A 24,620-nucleotide genomic window follows, 5' to 3' on the forward strand; every position below is an offset into this window, starting at 1 on the left:
CCACTTTCATCCAATTTCTCTGGATTCTTTGCCGTGGTCCTTGTCACAGACTCTCCCTCTACTTAACCTGTTAAAAAGATAACTCAGGGACTTCCCTGGTGGTCCAGTGGGTAAGACTCCACGCTTGCAAGACGGGAGCCTGGGTTTGATCCCTGGTTGGGGAACTAGGTCCTGCATTTGTGCCGCAACTAAAGATCCCGTGTGCCACAACAAAGATCCTATACGTGGCAACGAAGAGCCCACGTGCCTCAACTAAGACCCGGCACAGCCAAATAAATAAATAATTTTTTTTTTTTTTTTTTTAAAGATAACTCAGTGGGGTCGGCTAGCTCTTGGTTATCTTTTCACCCTGGATGCCATCTGACAATTTCCCCTTAGCCCAAAACTCTAGCTGGTGAATTCTGTCTACAGGAACAGCTGAATAACCTGTGTCTCACTCAGTACCAAAACAGGACGGAAGGGGCAGGGCACAACCTTTGAAAGAATGACATAGCCCAAGGGCATGACATAAACTGATCAGAACCAAATGGGTCCAAGATGGCGGACAAGTCGACTTCCACTAGACCTTGAGCCTCAGTAAACGCTCACTGTAACACATCAGCCAGCTAAATGACATACCCACAGGCATCATGACAGTTTCAAGGCCCACCGGAAGGATCAAAAAATGGGCACTGGCCCAACTCCTAGAAATCCCCACCCCTTCCTGAAATACCTGGAATACTCCTCCCACCCATTAGCCTATGAAATTACCCAGCCCTATAAAAACTGACAACCCCATACCCTGGTGCCTTTCTCGCCTTCTGAGATGGCCCACACTCTGTCTGTGGAGTGTGTGTTTCTCTCTGAATAAATCCACTTGTTACCGATCACTTTGTCTCTCACTGAATTCTTCCTGCTACGAGACATCAAGAACCTGAGCTCCATGAAGTCCGGAAACCAGGTGTGTGATCTCAGTTGGAAGACCATGGGTTTTGGCCGGGTTCAAGTCCCGGCCACGTGGACTCAAGTGGGTTTAGGCTGGGTTAGAATCCCAGCACATGGGTTCAAGTCCCAGTCTGAGGTGCACGGTTTCAATACTGTCTTCTGTCTCATCTGTTTTTCAAGCTCTCCTTTTTTCCCCCTCATGCAAAGTGTCCTTTAATACCCTGCTACATCCAGGAAGGCATTTTGTTGTTATCTGCCTTTCCATATTCCTTTCACAGTTGTTAAAAAAGGGTATAGGTAACCATCTCTCCATTTCTATTTTGGCTGCTAGGAAGCCCAGAGCTCAAACCAAACTTCACCACATTATGTTCACAAATTATTAGGTTGCCTTAAATTCTTTACAAATATAAATGTACCTAAATAAGACTAAATTTAAACATTTTTTTCTTTCATCACAGTAGTTCCTTTTGGGAATAACTATCAAAATATACACTTAATTCCTGCTATACAAATAGACAAAGGTTATACATTTCAAAAATATATGAAGCCAACTAATAAATGGAGAAGAAATGATGGAATCAGAAAATCACCCTTTGGGGATTCCCTGGCGGTCCAGGGGTTAGGACTCTGCACTCTCACTGCTGAAGGCCCAGGTTTGATCCCTGGTCGGGTGGTCAGGGAACTAAGATCCCACAAGCCTCGCAGTGTGGCCAAAAAAAAAAGAAAGAAAAGAAAATCACCCTTTGGCATCCAAATAATTATTTTAGACAAGGATCATCAATGGATACTAAAGCTAGTAGGTGACAGTTTGATGACAAACAGGATATTTACAGTCTCAAAATATCTCCCCACAAGCTACCTACTAATTATAAAAGGAAAAAATATCAACTTTTGGAAGCAAGCTGGCAAACACCTCTTTCACCAAGTGGGACAAAGAGATACCACGTGCCTCCTGATGTGATACACCGATCACTTCCATGGTATTCTGCCAAAACGCATAACCTTAACCCAATCCTGAGAAGCAGCCACCGAGCTCAAATGGAGGGTCTATACGAAACAAACAGGCTAGCAGTAAGTCGAGAAAGACAAGGACAGACTGGTGATGAACTGCTGCAGACCAAAGGAGACTGTACAGGTGAGAACAAAATGTAGCCTGTGAGCTTGGACTGCATTTGCACCAGAAAATTTTTTTTTCTTTTGCTATAAAGGACATTTGTAGGACAACAGGCAAAATATGAATAAGGCTCACAGACTGGATATTAGTACTCTATCCATCCTAATCCTGCTCTAGATACCTGTGTAAGACTACGTAAGTGAACGCCCATGTTTTTAGTAAACATGAATATGTCTTAACAACTCACAAACGATAATAAAATGCACATACAGAGAAGATAAAACAAGTGGTGAAGTATTGCCACTGGGGTCTGAATGAAACACATGGAAATTTTTTGCACTGGTATGTTGGCTTTGGGTTTATTTGTTTTGTGAGGTATCATGACATTAGTTTCAGGTGTACAACATAATGATTCGATATTTGTACATGCTGCAAAATGATCATCGCAAGAAGTCTAGTTAACATCCATCATCATACATAGTTACAGGAAGTTTTTTTTGTGATGGGAACTTGTAAGATGTGCTCTCTCACCAACTTTCGACTAAGCGATACCCGCTGCATGTTACCCCCAGTACTTAATTTGGAGCTGGAAGTCTGTGCCTTTTGAGCCTCCACCCATCTCGCCCAACGAGGACCCTTCCCTGTGGCAACCAACCACCTGGGAGCTTCGTTTGTGTTCTGTTTTGTTTAGATTCCACATAGAAGATCATACAGGGTGTGTCTTTTCCTGTCTGACTTAGTTCACTTAGCATAATGTCCTCAAGGTCCAACCATGTCACAAATGGCATTATTTCATTCTTTTTCATGGCAGAATAATATTCCATTGTGTGCGTGCGTATAATATTCCATTGTGTGCATGCGTGTTTGTGTGTGTGTGTGTGTGTGTGTGTGTGTGTGTGTGTGTGTAGACACACCACATCTTCTTTGTCCATTCATTGACTGATGGACACTTAGGCTGCTTCCATATCTTGGCTATAGTAAATAATGCTTCTTTGCACTGTTTTGTGAAACTTCCCTGTAGGTCTGAGTATTTTCCAAAATAAAAACTTTAAAAAGTATATACTGTCATGATTCTATTAGGACCAGCCAAAGAACTGTTTTAAATACACTGATCTTAAATAATGTTGGTTTTTTATTAAAGTACAAAATGAGTTGCTTATCTCTCACTCAGGACCTGGCCTCCTAAAGTCATCACTGGTAGCTGTGAGGTATGTCCTTACACTCTTTTGCTCTGATAAATATGCTATAAATATTGTCGCAACGTTATAAAGGAAGCCGTACTGCATGGATGCGGGTGTGGGCTCCGAGGTCAGACTATCCAGATTAAAATAACTTTCTAGTTATATAACCCTGGGCAAGTTGCTTCACTGCTCTTCTCCCAGCTGTAGAACGGGACCAATCCCAGGGCTTGTCACGGGGTACCTGCCTCACAATTACAGGAGGCAATGACCGCCAAGCGCTTCAGGGATCCCGCACGCGAGTGCCTCATAAATGTGAGCCATGCGTACACATCAGCCTCATTGTCAGCTCCATGCTCTCACCCCAGCTGCTTCTTTTCCTTTTTGCTTCGACATCCAATTTATGACTTCTTTTATCATATGTATCCTTATTTCAATTTTAGCTTTCTGAAACCAGGCAAAGTATTAAAAAGAACAAGTGAAACCCTCCGAAAACGGGGGTCCTCGATCAGTGGACTGCCTTTGCCAGTAGGTTTTAAACTCACCCTCAGAATTTCCGGCCAGCGGCTGCTCTGCTCAGAGCCTCTGTTATCAACAGTGCAGGGTTCAAGGATTCTTATTGTATTACAAAAGATCCAGGCCTCTGCTCCAGGGCACAGGCTGACAAGGACTACAGGCAGGCACACTAACTCAGTCCCACCTAAAAGTTCACTTTCTATGGATCTTGTTATCATTGGGCCCAATAACTACATATCTTCATCTGCTTCTTTTACTGACCACGTGCTGCTACCAAGCAGTCCTGGCACCTTCGTACACTGGCTCACTGGACCCTTATAACAATGCTATGTACCAGGTATCATCAGACCCCCTGCACAGATGAGTAGAGTGACCTGCTCAAAAGTCTAAGTGGCAGAGCCAGGACGGGAATCCAGACTGTTCATGCTCCAACATGAATTATTCCCAAATACACTTTGCTGCCCTTGCATATACATAAACACATATTCAGGAAGAAATGCCATTAATCACATACATTAAGGACACCATTTTTATTTGACAAGCTGCATAAATTTTCTTGCAATAATTTTTCCTGGATTTTTTTTTTTTTTGCCTTTGCTTAGCACTGCTTACTGTAGCTTTCCTACTTGCGAGAGGCACCTGTCTTTTTAAACTACACCCAGAAAAATTCACCTCTTGCAACCCACAGGACAATGCTGCAGGGGAAACCTGGAAAGAATGAACAGCCTCTGGAAGGCCTCACCGCTAGGTCAGCACCAAGCCAAGAACAGAAACGGAAGTCACTTAATCTGAATCCAATCATCTTGTGGCTCTCCTCTCAAGGGCAAAGCGGGAAAATAAAAGCCTCAATGGGAGCCAAGGTTCTAGAGATAGGCAAGGGGAAACAGAGGGGCCTCCAGGTATCTGTCAGCACCTGCGCCTCCAGCCATAAAGGGCACTTGATCTGGGGCAGGGGTCACACTGCGCCCCGAAAAGCAGCTAAGGAGAGACTAAACCTTCTGCAGTCTGCTTCTGGGCACCACGGCATTTACAGACGCTCCTACGATGCAACTTAACAGTTGATTATTCCCTACCCTACACTGTGCCCTGTCCTCTCATCTGCCTTACCTGTCCCCCCTTTACACCATGAAGACCATTAGGGTGGGGAGGAAGGAAGCCCTCAGTTAAGAGGGAACCTACAAATTTCAAATACAAGTCAGCACGGCCTGGGCCTTGAGACAACAGGGCACAGGGCTGGAGTCCACATATATTAGATTTAGACAGAGCGAGACTGCCCAGCGCTGGCCAGACACTGTGAGGGAAGGGACCGGGCCTGTCTTTTCCCACGGTATACCCACCCCCAGGGCAGTACCCGCACAGGATAAGTATTTAATGTACTTCAGCCATTGCATGGACACCTGGGTTCAAGTCCCAGAAACCTTAATTACCAGCTCTGTCGCCTTAAACAAGTTACCTGATTTATGTGCACGTCAATGTCTTCATCTGTAAAATGAGGATAACAAGATCTACTTCATGTGGCAATGATACGTTAAAATGAACACATCTTTAGCACAACTTCCGGTACACAGGAAACGTCCCATAACCGTGGGTCATTATTATTATTCTACAATGTTAAATACGAGTCCACAGTCACTTATCTAAAACTCTGGAGGCCAAATGTGTTCTGGAACACAGAATTTTCACGTTTTAGAAAGGTAAAACGCTGCACACAGTTTTAGACAGATAGATAGACAGACAGGCAGGGACAGATGGATAGGTGGATAGATGGACAGATGGATAGCTGGATAGATAGGTATCCCCTTGAACAGAACCTGGGCCAGCACCCACCATCAAACGTGACTATTTCTACAGCACAACATGCCCTAAGCAGGTAAGTGAGGACCATAAGTAGTCTCACATGGGTTCACTCCACATCAAATGAAAAATGAAGAACACTAGGCCTTCAGAGATTTGGGGAATTTGTAACTGCAGAGAAGGGACTGCGGGACTATATTCACAAAAGCACGTGGTCCCCACTGGGATGCTCTGTTCCGATCAGCCCACTAGACACGCACGTTCCTGCCCTGTGAGAACCCGCCAGGCTGCACGCACGGAGCTGTTTGGCTCAGTACAAGTTGCTCAGATGACCTGGGAAAGCTGGGAAAGGCTCCCTCAATTCCCTCCAACTGCCATGGCCCAGGTGGCCTCCCCAGGTGAGCTCACTCTTACCTTCATCCCTTCTCACCTAAAGGGGCAGGGGGAGACAAGAAAAGTGGCTGGTGGTACATCAGGAATCTACTCCACCATCTTCCTCTTTCTTTGAGTTTTATTCAGGAAAAACAGGAAGAGGAGACCACATCAATGAGGGCAGCCATATTCAAATTTTTCGTTGTTTTTTTTATTTTTAATGTCAGACTAATCTAGAAAAGAAGCCCCATAATCAAGAAGAAGTCTCCCATCTCCTCCGTGTCTCCCACGGTCACGGTGACATCGAAGACTTACGAAGCTCTTCCAGCAACGGGGTGGGGTGGGGTGGTGAAAGGTGCCCCACAGTGTAGCCCCAGGGTGTGCCGCCTGTATGAGGACATTACTTAAAGAACCAACTACTCACTCCCCAAGGTGACCTAATAAAGTCCAAAGCTGAAACTGAGCAGGACCTGTAGGGGCTCCTGGGTACGGGGAGCCCTTCCGTTCAGCCTCCATGACCTTCCCTGAGTTCCGAGGGGCAGATTCCACCGGTTGCTAATCCAGGAAGGGAGGGGCTGGAGAGACATGGGAGGAGCAGCCAGGAAACAGTGCAGCCTTGGGGCAGGGTCCTGGTTCCTCCTCAAGGGACACTTAGTTTTCGAGGGCAGGAGCCTGCTGTAACCCCCCTCTGCCTGGCAAAGCAATAAAGTTACTCTTTTCTACTTCACCCAACACTCTGTCTCCGAGATTCAATTCAGCACCCCGTGTAGAGAGGCACCCGTGATCACAGCCAGCTCACAGCAGATAACCAGCAATAGGCTAGCAGATCGCATACTGACCCTAAAATGAGTCTGCACAAGAGAGCTAAAATGCTCCAAAAGCAAACTGCGTTCTATTTAACCTAAATGAATGCTCCGTTATTCCCAACTTATGTGCAAATTATAAGGCTCGCTCTTCCCCCAGCTGAATCACGAATGGTTCCCACCAGTAAAGGAGAAGCATTTACACATAGTAGGTGCTCAATGTTCTAGCTAGTGCCGGGGTTGGCAAACTACGGTCCAGGGGACCAACTGACCTTCTACCTGTTCCCGTAAGTTAAGTCTTGCTAGAACACAGCCACACCCATTCATGAACACATTCTCTGGGGCTGCTTTGCATCATAATGGCCCAAACTAGTTAAATATTTACAAGAAGACCACAGGGCCCACCAAGCCTGATATGTTTACCTCTATTCTTCAAGTTTGCTGACCTCTATTCTTCTGAAAGGAACACTGGCTAGGAAATCAGACAGACCTACATTTTTTTTTTTGCGGTACGCAGGCCTCTCACTGTTGTGGCCTCTTCCGTTACGGAGCACAGGCTCCGGACGCACAGGCTCAGCAGCCATGGCTCACAGGCCTAGCCGCTCCGCCGCATGTGGGATCCTCCCGGACCGGGGCACGAACCCGTGTCCCCTGCATCGGCAGGCGGACTCTCAACCACTGCGCCACCAGGGAAGCCTGACCTACATTTTTTTATTACTTATTTATTTATTTACTTGGCCACGCTGCGTGGTGTGTGGGATCTCAGTTCCCCAACCAGGGATCAAACCCATGCCCCCTGCAGTGCAAGCATGGAGTCTTAACCACTGGATCACCAGGGAGGTCCCCAGAGAGCCCTACATTTAAATCCCAGTTCCATAATCACAAGTAGAAATTACCTTGCAATTCTCAGTAATTTCAGTGACCTCATGTATAAAATTAGGATACCACTATCTACCTTGCAGGGGTGTTATGAAGATTAAATGAGATACTGAATGCATACGGTAAATAAGCAAGAAATGATAGCTATTAAACTTTAATCAAAACCAGGTACAAATTTGTCTACCATGTTAAGAAATACTCAAAGGTAAAGTGATTCAAGCTTCAGCCAACTATTTTTTTTAAATAAGACCTTGTGCTTGCATTCATCTACATTCCCTGCTAGGAAAAGGAATAACAATACCCAAGCACTACTGTTTTGGAAAGCCAAAAGTACTTCCCTTTTCCTCTCTTATCTTTTTAGTCCTGAATTTAAAAATAAAAAATTTCAAGAAGCCAAGCTTCAGAGAATTATTTAATACAAAGTGAATCCCTTCGAATAAAACTTAAAGTGTACTTCAGGCTCTGAAGGAGAAATCTTGCTCTACGATAAAGGAAAAACACAGGTATGGGTCCCTAAAAGGTACGTTTCCAGATTTCAGTAAAGCAACCAGGAACACTTGCCGAGAGTATGCCTAAGTTCCTGAGTTCACACAGGTAACCAGGATTCGTTGAGCACCTGCTATGTTCCGGGCTCTAGGCTCCAGGTGTGAACAAGGCCCATAGTCACCATACTTAGAGACCTTAGAGACCAGGGGGGTGCTCAGCACTGGGTCAGATCAGAACCACAAGACATGGCCTTGACTCCAAAGCCATCGGTATGAAGTCATACAAGATATTAGAGCTTGAGGGCCCTGAGAGAAGATGTAGTCAAACACCTGCCCTGCACAGACAGGTAAAGCGACTTGTCCATGACGGCACGCGAGTCAGCAGCAAACCCCTTCTTCCTGCTTTCCTTCCCACCGAGCTGTCTTTCTTAGAAAGTACTTCACAAAGGGTCAAGTCTTAACCTTTCATTCCTTTGTGACTCTGCAATTCCTATTACGAAGAAAAGACCCAGTCTTCAAACCTCTGGGCTCCTCCAGACAACGTTACTACTTTCTTCTTCTGTCTTCCCACCAAATTCTGTGCATCTCTATTACTGCACACTCAACACTGACTGGAGCCACTCCCTTATTTATTCATGCCCACTCCGCCCCCCCGCCCCCCAGACTACAAGCTCCTTGAAGACAGGAACCAAGTCTTAATACTGACTGATACTCCTATCCCTCACCTCCTCCTTCCTATCAGGAGTCCGATACCATCCGAGTACCCCGCCTCTTCCACAGGGCCACACGCTTCGCTCAGGGGAGGGTGGACCCCTTTGTAGGAACCGGAGGTTGAGCATGATGGCTGAAGGCCACCGTGGACACCTGTCCATTTCCAGCGATACTATGGTGGGCGCGCAAAGCCATTCTGGCCAATGCGATGTAAAAAAGTCTGCTGGGGAGCTTCAGAGAAGGTTTCCTCCCAAGTACCAAGTAAAAGACACAAGCAGACATTCTTCTTCCCTGGCCATTGCATTAACTATGCAGACTTAATGGAAATTACTCAATCTCCTTATGATAGATAACTTTAAGTCAACTAAGTCAGCATTCAGTTACTCTGAGCCAGAAGCATCCTGATTTGCACACAGAAAGGTTCGTGGAGCCGTGATTCAAACACAGACAAGGAGACTTCCCAGACCTCAAAAATGTAAGGGACTAGAGTCTCTATCACCCTCCCCTTTGTAACGCTCCCACCACCCAGCAGCCACCACTTGTTAATTTCAGCTAACTGAATAAAACAGATGAATGAAACAGGAAATTTAAGCTCGGCTTTCAAAGACTATTAGGGTAAATTTTATGTCGAGTTTTAAGTGAACTATTAGGGCCCGAGGTAACCAGTCTAAAGCCTGCTGACTCTTAGATAAGATCAAGGTTTAATGTAATTGGAAAACAGTCTATACTAGAGCAAACAAAGAAATCCTGTAAGCACCCTTTCCAAGTCCGAATCCATGTCAGAAGACTGGTTCAATGAAAAAATCACAAAAGGTTCTGTTTCTGGAAGCCCGACTGTCTATAATGTCTATAGCACCTATTAGCACATGTTCCACGCTGTCTTCCCCCTCAACCGGATCCAAAGGGGCCACCTTCTTAACAAACTAAAGGTGGGGAGGGCGAGGGGGGGGAAACGACACCTCTGCAGCACTTTGAGCCCAGCCCAGTTTTCATTCATGGGACCCCGCCTGGCCCTTCCCACCCGCCAAGGGCACCTGAAGAGCCTTGATCTTTGGAACCTAAAGGATATCCTCCAGGCCTTTACACACAAGTCACCGGAGGGCCCTTGGCTGAGTACCTGGGCCAACTTCAAAACAGCTAAAATGCAGGTAAAATGCCCACATCCTACTGCCAATTCCACCCCCAGAGAAAATCGGTGAAGCCACTTGCTCTTCATGAAGGGCCAGTCACTGCTAGACGCGATAGTCACTTTAACTTCAAGGCTGCAAATGCTTGCAACCTCTCCCACATAAAAGCCTCTCTTTATCCGGTCACTCGGCCTTCTCTCAGTGCGCTAAAGGACAAGGGGTTTTCTGAGCTCCAACAAAAATCAAAGAAAACTCTACTTGCTCTTACTGGAAAGCAAGGGATCATGCTGACGGCTCACAAAGGGTTCTCCTAGGACCCATTCTGATCCCCCACGGCTGCCCGGCCACCTAGAAGAGCGTCTTCCAGCGCATGGCTTACCTTGTAATTGCTGGAGTTCACCCAAAAGGTAGCGAGTCCGTCCACGAGTTTGTCTAATGTGGTCTGGTCATGCTCAAGGTCGGCAGACTTCTGTTTGTCTGAGAAATAGTCTATCAGTTCTTGGCCAACCTGCAGTCGCTTCCCCACATCCTTCTGCAGCACCTGTGCCAGGCAGGCCTCCATGCGAGGCTCCATGGTGGAATTCCAATCCAGAGCCAGCCGAAGCTAGAGGGCAGTCAGGGTGACACCCTCCCAGCAAGCGTCCCCGGGAGGCGGCCTCTTTGTTTGCTGAAGGTTACTAAGAGCCTGTGTTTCAGAGATGCAATCTGGGGAATGGCAACAATGCACCATGTGTGTCTGAAGAGCAGCTGGTAGGATATTAAAAGTCCAATTTAAATAACTAGTAGGGGAGAAGGGAGTGAGTGGCAGAGTGATGTTCTCCTCCTGGGTCTGGAATACTTCATAATTCAGCAGTCCATTCTGAAAAGTTAGAGAAGAGAACGACAAATCAGCACAGGTAACAAAACTCTCCAATGCTCGGAAACGTTCAATCACAGACAAAGCAGCTCACGCTGCAGCATCGTTTATAAGCACAAGTGGAGCGAGAAGCATGAACACTTGGCAACCATATCCGAATAACATAATTATTATTTTTATCAGGAAGAACACTGAAGCCCAAAGCAAAGAGCCAATGAGCTTGACAGTTGGTGGGTTGAGGTTTTTCACAATTTTCCAGTTTGTAAATGCACCAGTCAGGAGAGCAATCATCTGCTTCAGCTGGAAGATTTATTTGTAGCTTAAATTTTGCTTCCCACCAAAAACCTAACACCACTCTGTGTCTGAATCCTGTAGGTACTGTAGCTTACTGTTTCACTCTCAGTTTTCTAAAAATCCAAGTGCTGGAAGTGAGGCAGGCTCCACAGAAACACCACTGACCAAACTGGCCAGCCCGGTAACACTAACCAAAGCCGAAGGCAGCACCTGCACCAAACTTCTTGCTCAGCAGCTTCACAACAGGGTGAGCAGGTAGTGGTCCCTGCCTCTTCCTCCAAAGAGTGATGGAGGGAGAAAAGGAAATAGGCTCACATTCTGATCACATTCTATTGACACAGTGTTCTCCACTGACAATAGCACCAACTGGGCTGGGTGTTTTGTTACAAAATCAGGAGACCTCAAAATCGCGCTTGGGGTAGCGCAAAACACATGATATGGGGAAAGTACCAAAATAATTTTCATTAGACAAATTAAACAGGCCGACCATCTAATCTACAGCTGCTGGAACAACTGCACACATTTATATGTTACAATTTCTTCTCTCAATTCCTTCCATTCTAACCCAAGAAGACGCACAGAAAACCTGTCTTCAAGAGGCAGCATCCCCTCGACCCTGTACCAAATAGAAACGTTCTTCACGCCGACAGTAGACGCCGACTCTCAGGGGTTCAGCAGGTAGAGCTGACCTTATAAATCAAGTAACGTTAAAATTCGGTGCAGGGTGACTCTTCCAGTCTGAGCACAGGGAATCTCTCCCTTCCTGTCATCACCCCCACCCCATTCCTCCCCACAGCAAAAAAGCACAATGCTCTCTCTGAGTTCTAGAATGAGAAAGAAGCCAAGTCATTCAATGAGGAAAACCCTCCTGCAAAGTCCCTGGCACTTAATTACCCATCTTCTGCTTTACTTCCAATCAAGAAGACTCGCTGTCTCACGTGGCAATCCTTCCTTAAATGGAGGAAATACACGCTTTCCAGTCATTTCCACAGTCTGAAACTAGTCCCTCCTTCCCAAGAAAGAACTTCAAATACAGAAAAGGACCTATTACCCTTCACTCCAACTTTTAGTCCAAACAAAATATCCCCAGTTCCCTAATGAGCTCCTATGTCGGACTAATGAAGGGTTCAGTGATACAGGAAAAGTGGAGAAACCAACAGAACCTTTTCTTTCTGGGCCCAATTTTAGCCCAAGAAGGAGCTCTAATAAGGTCAAGCTTGTGATAGATTAAAAAGGGCCACAGATGCTTTGCTACTCCCTCTTCCACCGAGGTGGGGTCTCATCCCCGCACAGTGACCCTGGGATTGGTCTGAGCCTTGCTTTGGCCAGTGGGAAATCAGAGACTGCAGGAGCGAGCAGAGGTCACGTGGAGCTTGCGTGACTGCTGTGCTGTCAGAAAGCTGGTCTAGACTCCTGAACACGAGAGGCCATTAGAGGAGAACCAACATGCTTCAAAAACACCCGGCAGCACCTGCCAGACACGTGAGTGAGTCCACGGAGGGACCATTCAGCCTCTCCTGTCATCCTCTGACTGCGGCTACACAAATACATCTAAGGAGACAAAAACCACCAGGTTAAACCACAAAAGGGTAAGAAATAGTTCATTGTTGTTTTAAGCCACGAGATTTGTGGTGCTTTGTTACACAACAGTAGATAACTGATACACTCCTTCTTCCGCTAAACATCTATCTTTCATTCTCAATGAAAAGAATCTCATATCCTTTATTCCTTCAAGGGGCCTAAAATCAACAGACACTAACCAGCAATGATGATGATGATACCGTTTTTGAGCAACCACATGAGGTGTCAGGCTCTATGCTAGATGATCTGTACAGACTATCTCTAATTCTCCAACCCACTCTATAAAGGAGATACTAACATCCCTATTTTACAGAGGAAGAAACTGAGGCAAAGGTAAGTAATTTTCTAAGGTTGCATGGCCATAAGTTTCCCTTCCCCACCTTCAAACCCTTGTTACTACAAGTCTGGCCTAGTTTTGTTCTGACTCAGGGAAAGGAGGTCAGACTTCATGCTTAGCTGGGAAGCAACAGGCAAGAGAGTAAAGTCTCCACTCCCCAGGCAGGAAGGAGCCCTGCATTCAAGTCTCTTTCCTGTGATTTTTAAAACACATATTATATAAAAACGTCCTCTTCAGTTGGAATTCTATAAGATTTCTAACAAATAAGTATATGCTTCTTGATGGTAATTATGCAGTAAAGCTTTAGCACACTCAAAAGTAGGTCACAAACTCCTTATGGAGGAAACCCACAGAATGAGATACTAGAAGCCCTCACGCATTAAGCAGACTGGTCCTCTCTGTTCTCTCTTTTTCTCCTTAATTTAAAAAAAGAAGTAACGGATGATCCCCTCCTGCACAAAAGTACAAGACCTCCCTCCCACGCCTGTCCCCCAGCCACTGCGTTTCCCCACCTAAAAGTGAAGACTGTCGCTAGCTTCCTGTACCTCCTTGCACAGATATTTTTAGCTACCCAAGCAAATAAGTATATGTGTACCCCCAGGGAGAGTTTCCTAAGCATTTACAATTACATCACAAGAAGCAGCCCAACTCTGCTGCAGGCCAACAGGAAAAAGTTAAAAAATACCAGGTTCAGCAAGAATGAAGAAACACACAGCAGGACAGCCTGATGTAATGTACACATGTGAGACAGCCTCCAGTCTTGACTCTGCCCTTCCTGAGTGGCAATGGGAAGAATACTGGCTCCACATTCATTAAGTAAGATTAAGGGTGGGAAGGGCTTGCACAGGGCATTTTTGTTTGTTTTTTGTTTTGCGGTACGTGGGCCTCTCACTGCTGTGGCCTCTCCCATTGCAGAGCCCAGGTTCCGGACGTGCAGGCTCAGCGGCCATGGCTCACGGGCCCAGCCGCTCCGCAGCATGTGGGATCTTCCCGGACCGGGGCACGAACTCGTGTCCCCTGCATCGGCAGGCGGACTCTCAACCACGGCGCCACCAGGGAAGCCCTGCACAGGGCATTTTTAAAAAATAGCTCCAGGACTTCCCTGGAGGTCCAGTGGTTAACACTCTGCACTTCCCAGGCAGGGGGCCCGGGTTGGATCCCTGGTCGGGGAAATAAGATGCCACATGCCACGTGGTGTGGCCAAAAATAAAATAAAATAAAAAGTACTTTACATTAAAATAAATAAATAATAAAAAATAGATCCTCTCTCGATCCCTTACTTACGGTCCCTACTCTGTGGCACTTGGGCCACAACCATAGACGAGTGCCGAGGACAGGGGCAGAGATCAGAACCAGCTGTGAGCTCTGATCTTCTGCGTCTACTACAGGCTTCTCCATAAGAGAAGTTCAAGGTAGGACCATTTTCACTCGTGACCGAAAACAGCAATGAGTTAATATTTCTCCTAAGTGTCTAGACTGGCTGGGCTCAGCTGGCAGGTCCTTCTGCTAATCTTGCCTGGGATCACTCAGGCAGCTGCTGTCATCCGCCAGCCTGACTACAGCTGAAGAGTCTACAGTGGCATCACCCACATGTCTGAGGCACTGATGCTGGCTGTTGGCTGGACCTCTTGCCACACGTGACCTCTAACCACTCAGTAATATAGTCTGCAGTTCATTATACGTGGTTGGAACATTCCAAGATGGCGAAGGGAAGTGGCCAGGCCTCTCAAGGCCCAGGACACAGAACGTGCAAATCACTTCTGCAACATTCTATGGGTCAAAGCAAGTCACAAGGTCAGCCCAGAACAAAAATGTGAGCAAATGGATTCTACCAGTTAAAAGGAGCCACAAAATATTGTAGCCATGTGCTTCAACCTAACATATATGTAGTCATGTATGTAGTGGGTATCTGTAGAATGACTACATGGATGGGGTAAATACATTTGTCTTCTCTGTCTGCCCATTATCTTGATTACTTTTATTTAACCATCAATTTATCATATATCACATCTCACTACAGAAGATACAAAAGAAATGACTATAATCTATGACTTGACTTGAAAACGCTTCCAACTTACTTGGAGAGAACAAGAGATACGTACTCACAAAAAGCTTGTCAATGTGAGAATTCAGCACAAACACAGGGACTTCCCTGGTGGTCCAGTGGGTTAGACTCCACGCTCCCAAAGCAGGGTGCCGAGGTTCCATCCCTGGTCGGGGAACTAGATCCCACATGCCACAACTAAAAGGTCCCGTGTGCCGCAACGAAGATCTTGCATGCCACAACTAAGATCCAGTGCAGCCAAATACACAAATAAATAGTAAAAAAAAAAAAAACCCCACAAACACAGGATGCACAGTTAGCAGACTTCACAGATAGAATGCCACACCTGCCAAATAAGGGCTATGAATAAGTACTGTGGTTGTTTAGAGAAGGGATGGATCAAGAAGGCCTGGAATGACCAAGTCAAAACCAGTCAGACAAGGCTCAGTCTAAGCTTTGTCTCGAAACATGGACAGGATGTCCTACATCAGTTATGGCACTTAATAGGGGGAAAAAGCCTAAGCAAGTGAGGGATGTGGAAACTTGTGAACGGTTGAGGGAAGAAGTGTGGCAACAGAGACAGTGAGATACCTCTGAGATGGGCAAGCATTATTACTCCCACTTTTTTTTTTTTTTTTTTTGGCCGTGCAGCTTGCGGGATCTTAGTTCCCCGACCAGGGATTGAACCCAGGCCACGGCAGTGAATGTACTGAGTCCTAACCACTGGACCGCCAGGGCATTCCCATTACTCCCACTTTGAAGATAAAGAAATGAAGCTTAGAAAGGTTAGGCTAAAAAAATTTAAAAAAAAAACAGGGGCTTCCCTGGTGGCGCAGTGGTTGAGAGTCCGCCTGCTGATGCAGGGGACACGGGTTCGTGCCCCCGTCCGGGAAGATCCCACATGCCCGTGAGCCATGGCTGCTGAGCCTGCGTGTCTGGAGCCTGTGCTCCGCAACGGGAGAGGCCACAACAGTGAGAGGCCCGCGTACCGCAAAAAAAAAAAAAAACAACAACAACCCTGCCCAAGATTTTAAAGCTAATAACTGTCGGGTGGTAACTGAAAATCAGATCTGCCTGGCCCCAAAGTTAGTATTATTTTTGTTATACTACAATACTATATACCACTGCCTCACTGAAAGTTCAAAGTATGGGTACTTAATAACTCAAACATGAAAATGTTAAAGTTATATGGGGCATGAGAAGTAGAGGATTAAGAAACAAGAAATCAAATTACAAAGCACTCAGGAAGCTTCAATAAAATAATATTCCATATCACAGCATCAAGTAGTACAATTTAAATTACCAGCACCAGTGAATCAATAAGCACATCAAACATTTCCCTGGAAAATATGTAGAAAGCAGGCATCATAATGACAAGCCAACCCCGAAAACTAGAAACGAGCGGAACCAATCCACAGTAGGCAAAAGCAGCTGTTTCTATCAATAAGACAACTTTTCTGCCTTATTCTCATTTGTATAATTACGATATGGTGTGAACCTTTCAAGACGCCCGGCCGTGCCCCGCCAGCAGTGATTCTCTCTCCTCCTTGGACATCCCACAGCCCACTCACTGGTAGCCACACAGTCACTCAGTGACCAGACCCTGGGCCAGCGGTGTGACAAGTGCCCCAGGCTAACTCCTGGAAAGCACAAAAGGTAAGACTTGGTCAAGGCCCTCAAGGAGGTCATTGCCTGGAAGAAGGACGAGACAGAAAAGCAGGCGGTGGTGGCGGTACACGGACAGGCCCTAAGCCGGGGGCCTGGACATGGTGCTACAGTGGCAGAGAAAGGAGAAGCGGCTGCCTGAGGGAATTCAGCGGGGCACTTCAGGATGGGCCCCTGCCACGCACACCAGGCAGATGCAGCACCCGCCCCCCCCCTCCGGCTTTCACACGTCACTCCCCTAGTCACTCCTCACCCACTGCGGATGCGGCCTCCAGCCTCCCTGCCTCCTTCCCCAGCTCCTCTCATCTCCTGTAGTGGCTTCACCACCCCTCGGCTGACAACATCCGCTCCTTTCAGCCTTCTGTTCTAGGCCCCAGCAAGCCCTCCTGGCCTGGTCCTCAGTTCCCTGCCACGCCATCCTCCTTTCCCACCACAACTGCCCATCCCTCCAGCTCTTTTGTTCAAGTGCATTGCCTCAACCTCGTCGATTCCATGAACTCCTTCCCAGTCTCACCTTCCTTTGAGTCTGCATTAAATTCCACAGAGGTGTCAACAGCATGGAGCTACCCTCCACTCTCTCTCCCTCGGGAGTCATTGCCTAGTAATCCTGAACCCTGGGTGGACCAGACACACTGAAGCGGCTGCCTTCTCGGGCCTGCAGGGGTGACCGTGCGGAAGAGAAGACACACATACCCAACCAGGCTGGTTTTAAACTGATCTCAAACTTCAGAAAGCCCTTCGCCACCAGCAGCCTTCCAGCTCACGTTCTCTGGCAACTCTGCTTGCCTTTCTCTCCCAAAGAGCTTTCCCGGCTTCTCCGCAGACGCCCGTCTACCCGACCCTGCTGCTCCCTCCTGACCGGCTCACCTGCTGCTCGCTCAGTAAAGCAGGCAGGATGAGACACCTGGGACGGTCACCAGCGACCCGGGGCAGCCCCCTCCACCTGTTCAGCTGCCTGCTCTCCAGCATCTACCTGCAAGCTCCCCTCTGTTGGCTGACTCCCGGCAGCTGAGACACTTCCTCAAGGCCCCTGGAGCTCACAGGCCTTCCATCAGTGACACCAGGGACGGCTGAGCCCCTGTAAGCAGCTGTCTACACCCGCGAGCTGCACGGAGGCACTCCCTGTTCACCCTGCGGCCCTCCCCTCGGGCCCCCTGCCACCCATCCACTGCAGCCACCCTGGTCAGGAGCACGAGTGACGGCCCTGCTGGCAGACCTACTTCACTAACCCCGCCTCTCGGAGGCATCCCAAAACTGACCCCTCCTTCCTTCCCCAAAATTTCCCACAAACGAGCATGCCTTCCTGCTACTTCTCTGGCTGCACCTCCTCAAGTCTCTTTAACCATCTCTGCTCCTCTCCCAAAAATAATAAGCATGCATTTCCATGAATTTTTTAAATGCCTATAAAACCGATGCCTCCCAAATTTGAATGTCCGAGCCAAATATCTCTGAACACCAGTCACAGGCACGGGCCTCTTTTCGGTGCCAAACTCTTTACCACTTCGGGGCCTTATCTCTTGCTGTTCCTAATGCCTGAAACATTCTCCTTATGCCTGGGCTGGCCTGGCTGTCACTTCAGCTTCAAAGTCACCTCCTCAGCAAGCCCTTTAAAGACCACTCTAGGGGGTCGGTCCCTTGTCACTGCATCCTGTTCTCGTCAAAGCATTTATGACAAGTTGTAATTTATCACGTTTGTTTACCTATTTGCTGTCTGACTTTCCCACAGGACTGTCAGTCTTATGAAAGAGGGGACCTTGCTTATCTTGTTCACCTAATGCCTACAACCATGCCTTGTACAAACATGGCACTCGAGAAACAGCTTTTGAATGAATGAAGTTTGCTTGAGTTGAAAATCAGAAGAAAACAGTCATTGGCAGTCATTAGTAGAGTTCAATTTCTTCTTGGGGAGTGGGAGGAATGTGGGGATAGGAAAAATGCAAAAAAGCATTTCAGATAAAAGGAATGTGCAAATACATATGGACAAAACACAAAAAAGAACAGACTATGGCCTGTTCAAGGGAAAACAAGCCATTTGGAAAGGCCAGAGCACTGGTTCCCAACCTGCAAACACTATTGACCCCTGCCCCTGAGGTGAGAGGGTGGAGTGATTAAAGACTGTCTGAGAGGGACTTCCCTGGTGGCGCAGTGGTTAAGAATCTGCCTGCCAGTGCAGGGGACACGGGTTTGAGCCCTGGTCCAGGAAGATCCTGCATGCCGCGGAGCAACTAAGCCCACGCAACACAACTACTCAGCCTGTGCTCTAGAGCCTGCAAGCCACAACTACTGAGCTTGCGAGCTACAACTACTGAGCCCGTGTGCCACAACTACTGAAGCGCATGCACCTAGAGCCTGTGCTCCCCAACAAGAGAAGCCACCGCAATGAGAAGCCCGCATGCCACAACGAAGAGTAGCCCCCGCCTGCTGCAACTAGAGAAATTCCACGCACAGCAACGAAGACCCAACACAGCCAAAAGTTAATTAATTATTTATTTAAAAAGTCTGTCTGAGAATTAGTGCAGACACAAGTCATGCATTACCCATGACCTAAGTATTCCTAGCCATATTTTCATACTTATGCAATGCAGCTATGAATCTTTAAATGCAAAAATAATGTAAAAAGTATTTCTAAATTCTTATTTTGAGTTTGAAAATTTTTCTCAATTAACAGATACCAGAAATTCCACTTACATAGAGCCCTGTGATGCTGAACACTAAAAAGAGTTCTTGGGACTTCCCTGGTGGTCCAGTGGTTAAGAATCCGCCTTCCAATGCAGGGGATGCGGGTTCGATCCCTGGTCAGGGAACTAAGATCCCACATGCTGCGGGGCAGCTAAGCCTGTGCGCTCTACAGCCCATGCGCCACAACCAGAGAGCCTGCGGGCCATAACCACTGAGCCCGTGCATTCTAGAGCCTGCATGTCACAGCTAGAAAGAAGCCTGTGCACCGCAACGAAAGATCCTGCACGCCACAATGAAGATCCCTCGTGCCACAACTAAGACCTAACACAGACAAATAAACAAATAAATAATTTTTTTTTAAAAAAAGAGTTCTTATTCTCAGAAAGTCTGGCTCAGACCAGAAAGATTGAGCACAGACAAGGCCCAACAGTCAACTTCCAGCACCAAAGGCCAACAGTGCTGTGGTCTCCAGGGAGCTCTGTACATGTCATCTTTGAAATGCAGAATCACGAGACTTCGGGTGGGCATACAATTATTTACCTTGGAGAGAGCATTAAAATCTGCAGTTCCTCAAGTTATCATAAGAATATTCTGCAATAGGGGGAAAAAGATCAGTTGAACTCCCTCTTCTCTCTATCATTCGCCTCAGTGTGAATAATAATTAACTACAGTGAAGTCATGACAAAAAAAACAACCATAATGTATGATGTAAATGCCCAAAAGTGAGTAACAGAAGAAAGTTCACTATATTAGAAGTTCAGGTCATATGAACAGAAATAAATCATTAACGTTGGTTAATTTCTGGTACTAAGATTACATATTTTTCTTTGTACTTTTCTGTATTTTCTAAATTTTTTCTATGATGAATATAGAAAATGTTACTTTTATAATTACAAAGAGAAAAGCATTATTCAAAAACCAGGCATTACCATTTCATAATGGAGGAAAATCTCCCTTTCAGTATTATGGAATATAATGTATAACTATCAGTGAAGTGTAAAATAAGAAGAAAGACTTAAATTCCCAAAAAGATGGAATTGGTGGATTAGTTACTTCCACAAATTATGTGGTAGGAAACTACACAATGGAAAACACAAATAAGTACCAAAAAAAAAATACAGCTCCATATTACTGTATACATACTATAAAAAAATAATAGGAGAAAATAAATACACTGCATAAGTGCCAGATAAGTTATTCATTCATAATGGTTACTACTTGCCTTCACTAGTATTTTAATGAAGTAATTTCTTAAAAATCTTTCAGATATTTTAAATATTTTTTTCTTTGTGAACTATAAAAGTAGAACATAGTTTTAATTTTATTTTTGCTTCTCCTATGGCAGGTTTATAATAAGAAGAATTGCTTCTATTTTTATTCTACTCCTCAAAGATGAAACAACACGGACATACACTGAAAACTGCTGATGCATATTGATAGGTACATGAGAATTTGTTACACCATTCTCTTCACTTCTCTATGTGTTTAAAATTGTCTGGAACTTTTAAAAATCCAAAACACTTTTTAACTTCTTCAAAAGAATTGTAAAGCTTAAGTCTAGGTGGGGAAAAAAATACATAAAATACCTGCAAGAAAATTAGTAATTAACTAAACAAATAAGGATGTGAAACTGCATTAAATTGCATATACACAGTTACACATATAGCATATACAATGTATGACATTTATATACATATAGTATGATATAGCCCACATGTGAAAAAAATTACAGAAAAGAACAAAAATAGAGTATGTAAAAGATTAATAGGTAGCTTCTGAGTAACAGGTTTGAGAGCTTACCTCCTACTTCTTAATAATTTCCTCTACTCTTCATATTTTCTAAGAAGAAAAGAGACATTTTTAAAAGTCTTAAAAGAGAAGAGCAGTTACTTAATAACATTCATCTTATTCATTCAAGAACTGTGAAACCGGGGCTTCCCTGGTGGCGCAGTGGTTGAGAATCTGCCTGCTAATGCAGGTGACACGGGTTCGAGCCCTGGTCTGGGAGGATACCACATGCTGTGGTGCAACTGGCCCCGTGAGCCGCAACTACTAAGCCTGCGCGTCTGGAGCCTGTGCTCCGCAACAAGAGAGGCCACGATAGTGAGAGGCACGCGCACCGCGATGAAGAGTGGCCCCCTCTCGCCGCAATTAGAGAAAGCCCTCGCACAGAAACGAAGACCCAACACAGCCAAAAATAAATAAATAAAATTTTATATATATATATATAAAAGAACTGTGAAACCAAAACTAACTGACAACAAGGACACCTCCCTATTGACTGCTGACTTTTCTTCTCCTAATGATATACACAAGATGGATGTCAACGTCGGCATACCAAGCTGTTACATTTCCAAGGCAGTTACCCCAGACAGGAAAGAATAGTAATAATATAGATTATAGATTCCCAAGGAATGGTCTTAGGTAAAAACAGGAGACCTCAGCAGGGAGCCAGCTTATTGGAGAAACAAGGCTCATCACAAACACTAACCAATAGGCTGGCTCCTCTAGAAAGAGGGGACCTAAATTTCCACTCAGGCTAGCAACATTTACTTCTGTTGTATTTTTCAGAGAGCTTCATTTACAGTTTCATAGCTGTGACCAGCTTTTCTTTCCGTTTGTTTACTATACCAATGGAAAACAGATCCTTAAACTTGAATGCCTCCTTAGTGATTTTTAGTAAATATAGCACATATCAATAAATTCTCCCTTTTAAAGTGTACGTACTGCCCCTAGGTTCAGATGCAGACGTAGAGAGACTTGAGGACACGGGGAGGGGGAAGGGTAAGCTGGGACAAAGTGATAGAGTGGCATGGACATATATACACTACCAAATGTAAAATAGCTAGTGGGAAGCAGCCGCATAGCACAGGGAGATCAGCTCGGTGCTTTGTGACCACCTAGAGGGGTGGGATAGGGAGGGTGGGAGAGAGACGCAAGAGCAAGGGGATATGGGGACATATGTATACGTATAGCTGATTCACTTTGTTATAAAGCAGAAACTAACACACCATTGTAAAGCAATTATACTCCAATAAAGATGTTAAAAAATAATAAAGTGTATATAATTCAGCGATTTTAAATATGTTCACAAAGTTGTGCACCCATCAGCACTACTTAATTCCAGAACATTTTATCACCCCAGAATGAAGCCCCTATCATCCTTTAGCAGTCACTCTCCAACCCCCTCTCCCAAACCCATGAAAACCAATAATCTACTTTCTGATGGAATGGATCTGCCTACTCTGGACACTTCATATAAATGGTGTCATAAAATATGTGTCTTTCATATCTGGCTTCTTTCACTTAGCATACTATCTTCAAGGTTTACCCATCTCATAGCATGGATCAGTATTTCATTCCTTTTTATGGCTGAATAATATTCCATTGAATAGCTGTACCACAGTTTGTTCATACAGTTATCCGCTGATGGATATTTGGAATGTTTCTACTTTTTGGCTAGTATGAATAATGCTATAAACATTCCTGAACAAGTTTTGTGTGGGCAGGTTTCCAATTTTCTTTGATATACAAATAGGAGTGTTAACTAGAATACAGGATATAACTCTATGTTTAGGGTTTTGAAGAACTGCCAAACTGCTTTGCAAAGTGGCTACACCATTTTATATTCCCACAGCAGTATATGAGGGTTCCAATTTCTTTACATCTTCAGCAATACTTATGGTCCATCTTTTTTATCATAGCCATCCTAGAGGGTATGCAGTGGCATCTCACTGTGGCTTTGATGGGCATTTCCCTAACGACTCTGGGTGTTGGGCTTCTTTTCATGGACTTGTTGGCCAATTTGGACATCTTCTTTGGAGAAATGTCTAATCAAATTCTTTGCGGGACTTCCCTGGCAGACCAGTGGTTAAGACTTTGCGCTTCCAATGCAGGGGGTGCAGGTTCAATCCCTGTTCGGGGAACTAAGATCCCACATGCCACGTGGCGCGGCCAAAAAACAAAAAACACAAAAAAACCAAATTCTTTGCTTATGTTTTTAACTGGGTTGTCTTTATTGTTGATTGTATGAGTTTTTATATACTCTGGATAAAAGTTCTTTACCAGATAAATGATTTGCAAATATCTTCTCTCATTCTGTGGGGTGTGCTTTCATTTTCTTGATGGTGTCATTTGAAACATAAAGTTCTAAATTTTAATAAAGTCCAATTTGCCTATTTTTTTGTTGTTGTTGCTTGTGTTTTAGATGTCATACCTAAGGAACCACTGCCCATTTTACCACAATAAAAAAGAAAGAAAAGAAACTACTGCCTAATCTAAGGTCATGAAGATCGGCATCTACGTTTTCTTCTAAGAGTTTTACTGTTTCAGATCTTACATTTTGGTCTATGATTGAGTTCATTTATATATATGAGTGAGGAAAGGGTCCAAATTCATTCTTTTGCATGTGGATATCAACTTGTCCCAGCACCATTTGTTGAAAAGACTATTCCTCACTGAATTGTCTTTGCACTCTTGTCGAAAATCAATTGACTACAAATGTAAGGATTTATTTCTGGACTTACATTCTATTCCACTGATCTGTATGTCTACCCTACCCTTTGTGCCAGTACCAGACTGTCTTGATTACTGTAGCTTTGTAGTTAAGTTATTAAAGTCCTCCAACTTTGTTCTTCGTTTTCAAGATTGCTTTGACTGTTCAGGGTCCCTTGTATTTCCATATGAATATGAAGATCAGCCTGTCAACTTCTGCAGAATAGACAGCTGGGATTTTAATGGGGAGTATGTTGAATCAATTTGGGGAATAGTGCCATCTTAACAATACTAATACTAGGTCATTCGATCCAAGTACATAGGATGTCTTTCTATTTATTTAGATCTTTAATTTCTTTCAGTGATGTTGTATAGTTTCAGAATGTAAGTTTTACACTTCTTCGTTAACTTTATTCTAAGTTTTCTATTCTTATTGATGCTTTTATGAATGGAATTGTTTTCTTAGTTTCAATTTTGGATTATTCATTGCCAGTGTATAGGAATACAACTGATTTTTTTATATTGATCTTGTATCCTAAAACCTAGTTGAACTTATTAGCTCTAATTTTTTAAATTTATTTATTTATTTATTTTGGGGTGTGTTGGGTCTTCGTTTCTGTGTGAGGGCTTTCTCTAGTTGCGGCGAGCAGGGGCCACTCTTCATCACGGTGCGCGGGCCTCTCACCGTCGCGGCCTCTCTTGCTGCAGAGCACAGGCTCCATACGCGCAGGCTCAGTAGTTGTGGCTCACGGGCCTCATTGCTCCGC

At 45.0% G+C, this 24,620-nt stretch overlaps 1 protein-coding gene across 27 annotated transcripts in view; it reads right to left on the reverse strand.

Annotated features, from left to right (window-relative positions):
* The window catches only part of CLASP1 (cytoplasmic linker associated protein 1), a 264,028-nt gene that overhangs the window by 218,864 nt on the left and 20,544 nt on the right, over positions 1-24,620 (reverse strand). For all 27 annotated transcript variants that reach the window (XM_060302570.1, XM_060302562.1, XM_060302569.1 and 24 more), the window contains exon 2: positions 10,283-10,762. In XM_060302570.1, coding sequence (XP_060158553.1) covers positions 10,283-10,477 — 195 coding nt within the window. In that variant the 5' untranslated portion in view covers positions 10,478-10,762. The remainder of the gene's footprint in view (positions 1-10,282; positions 10,763-24,620) is intronic.

The sequence above is a fragment of the Globicephala melas genome, chromosome 7 (genome assembly GCF_963455315.2).
Source record: "Globicephala melas chromosome 7, mGloMel1.2, whole genome shotgun sequence".
Lineage (NCBI taxonomy): Eukaryota > Metazoa > Chordata > Mammalia > Artiodactyla > Delphinidae > Globicephala > Globicephala melas.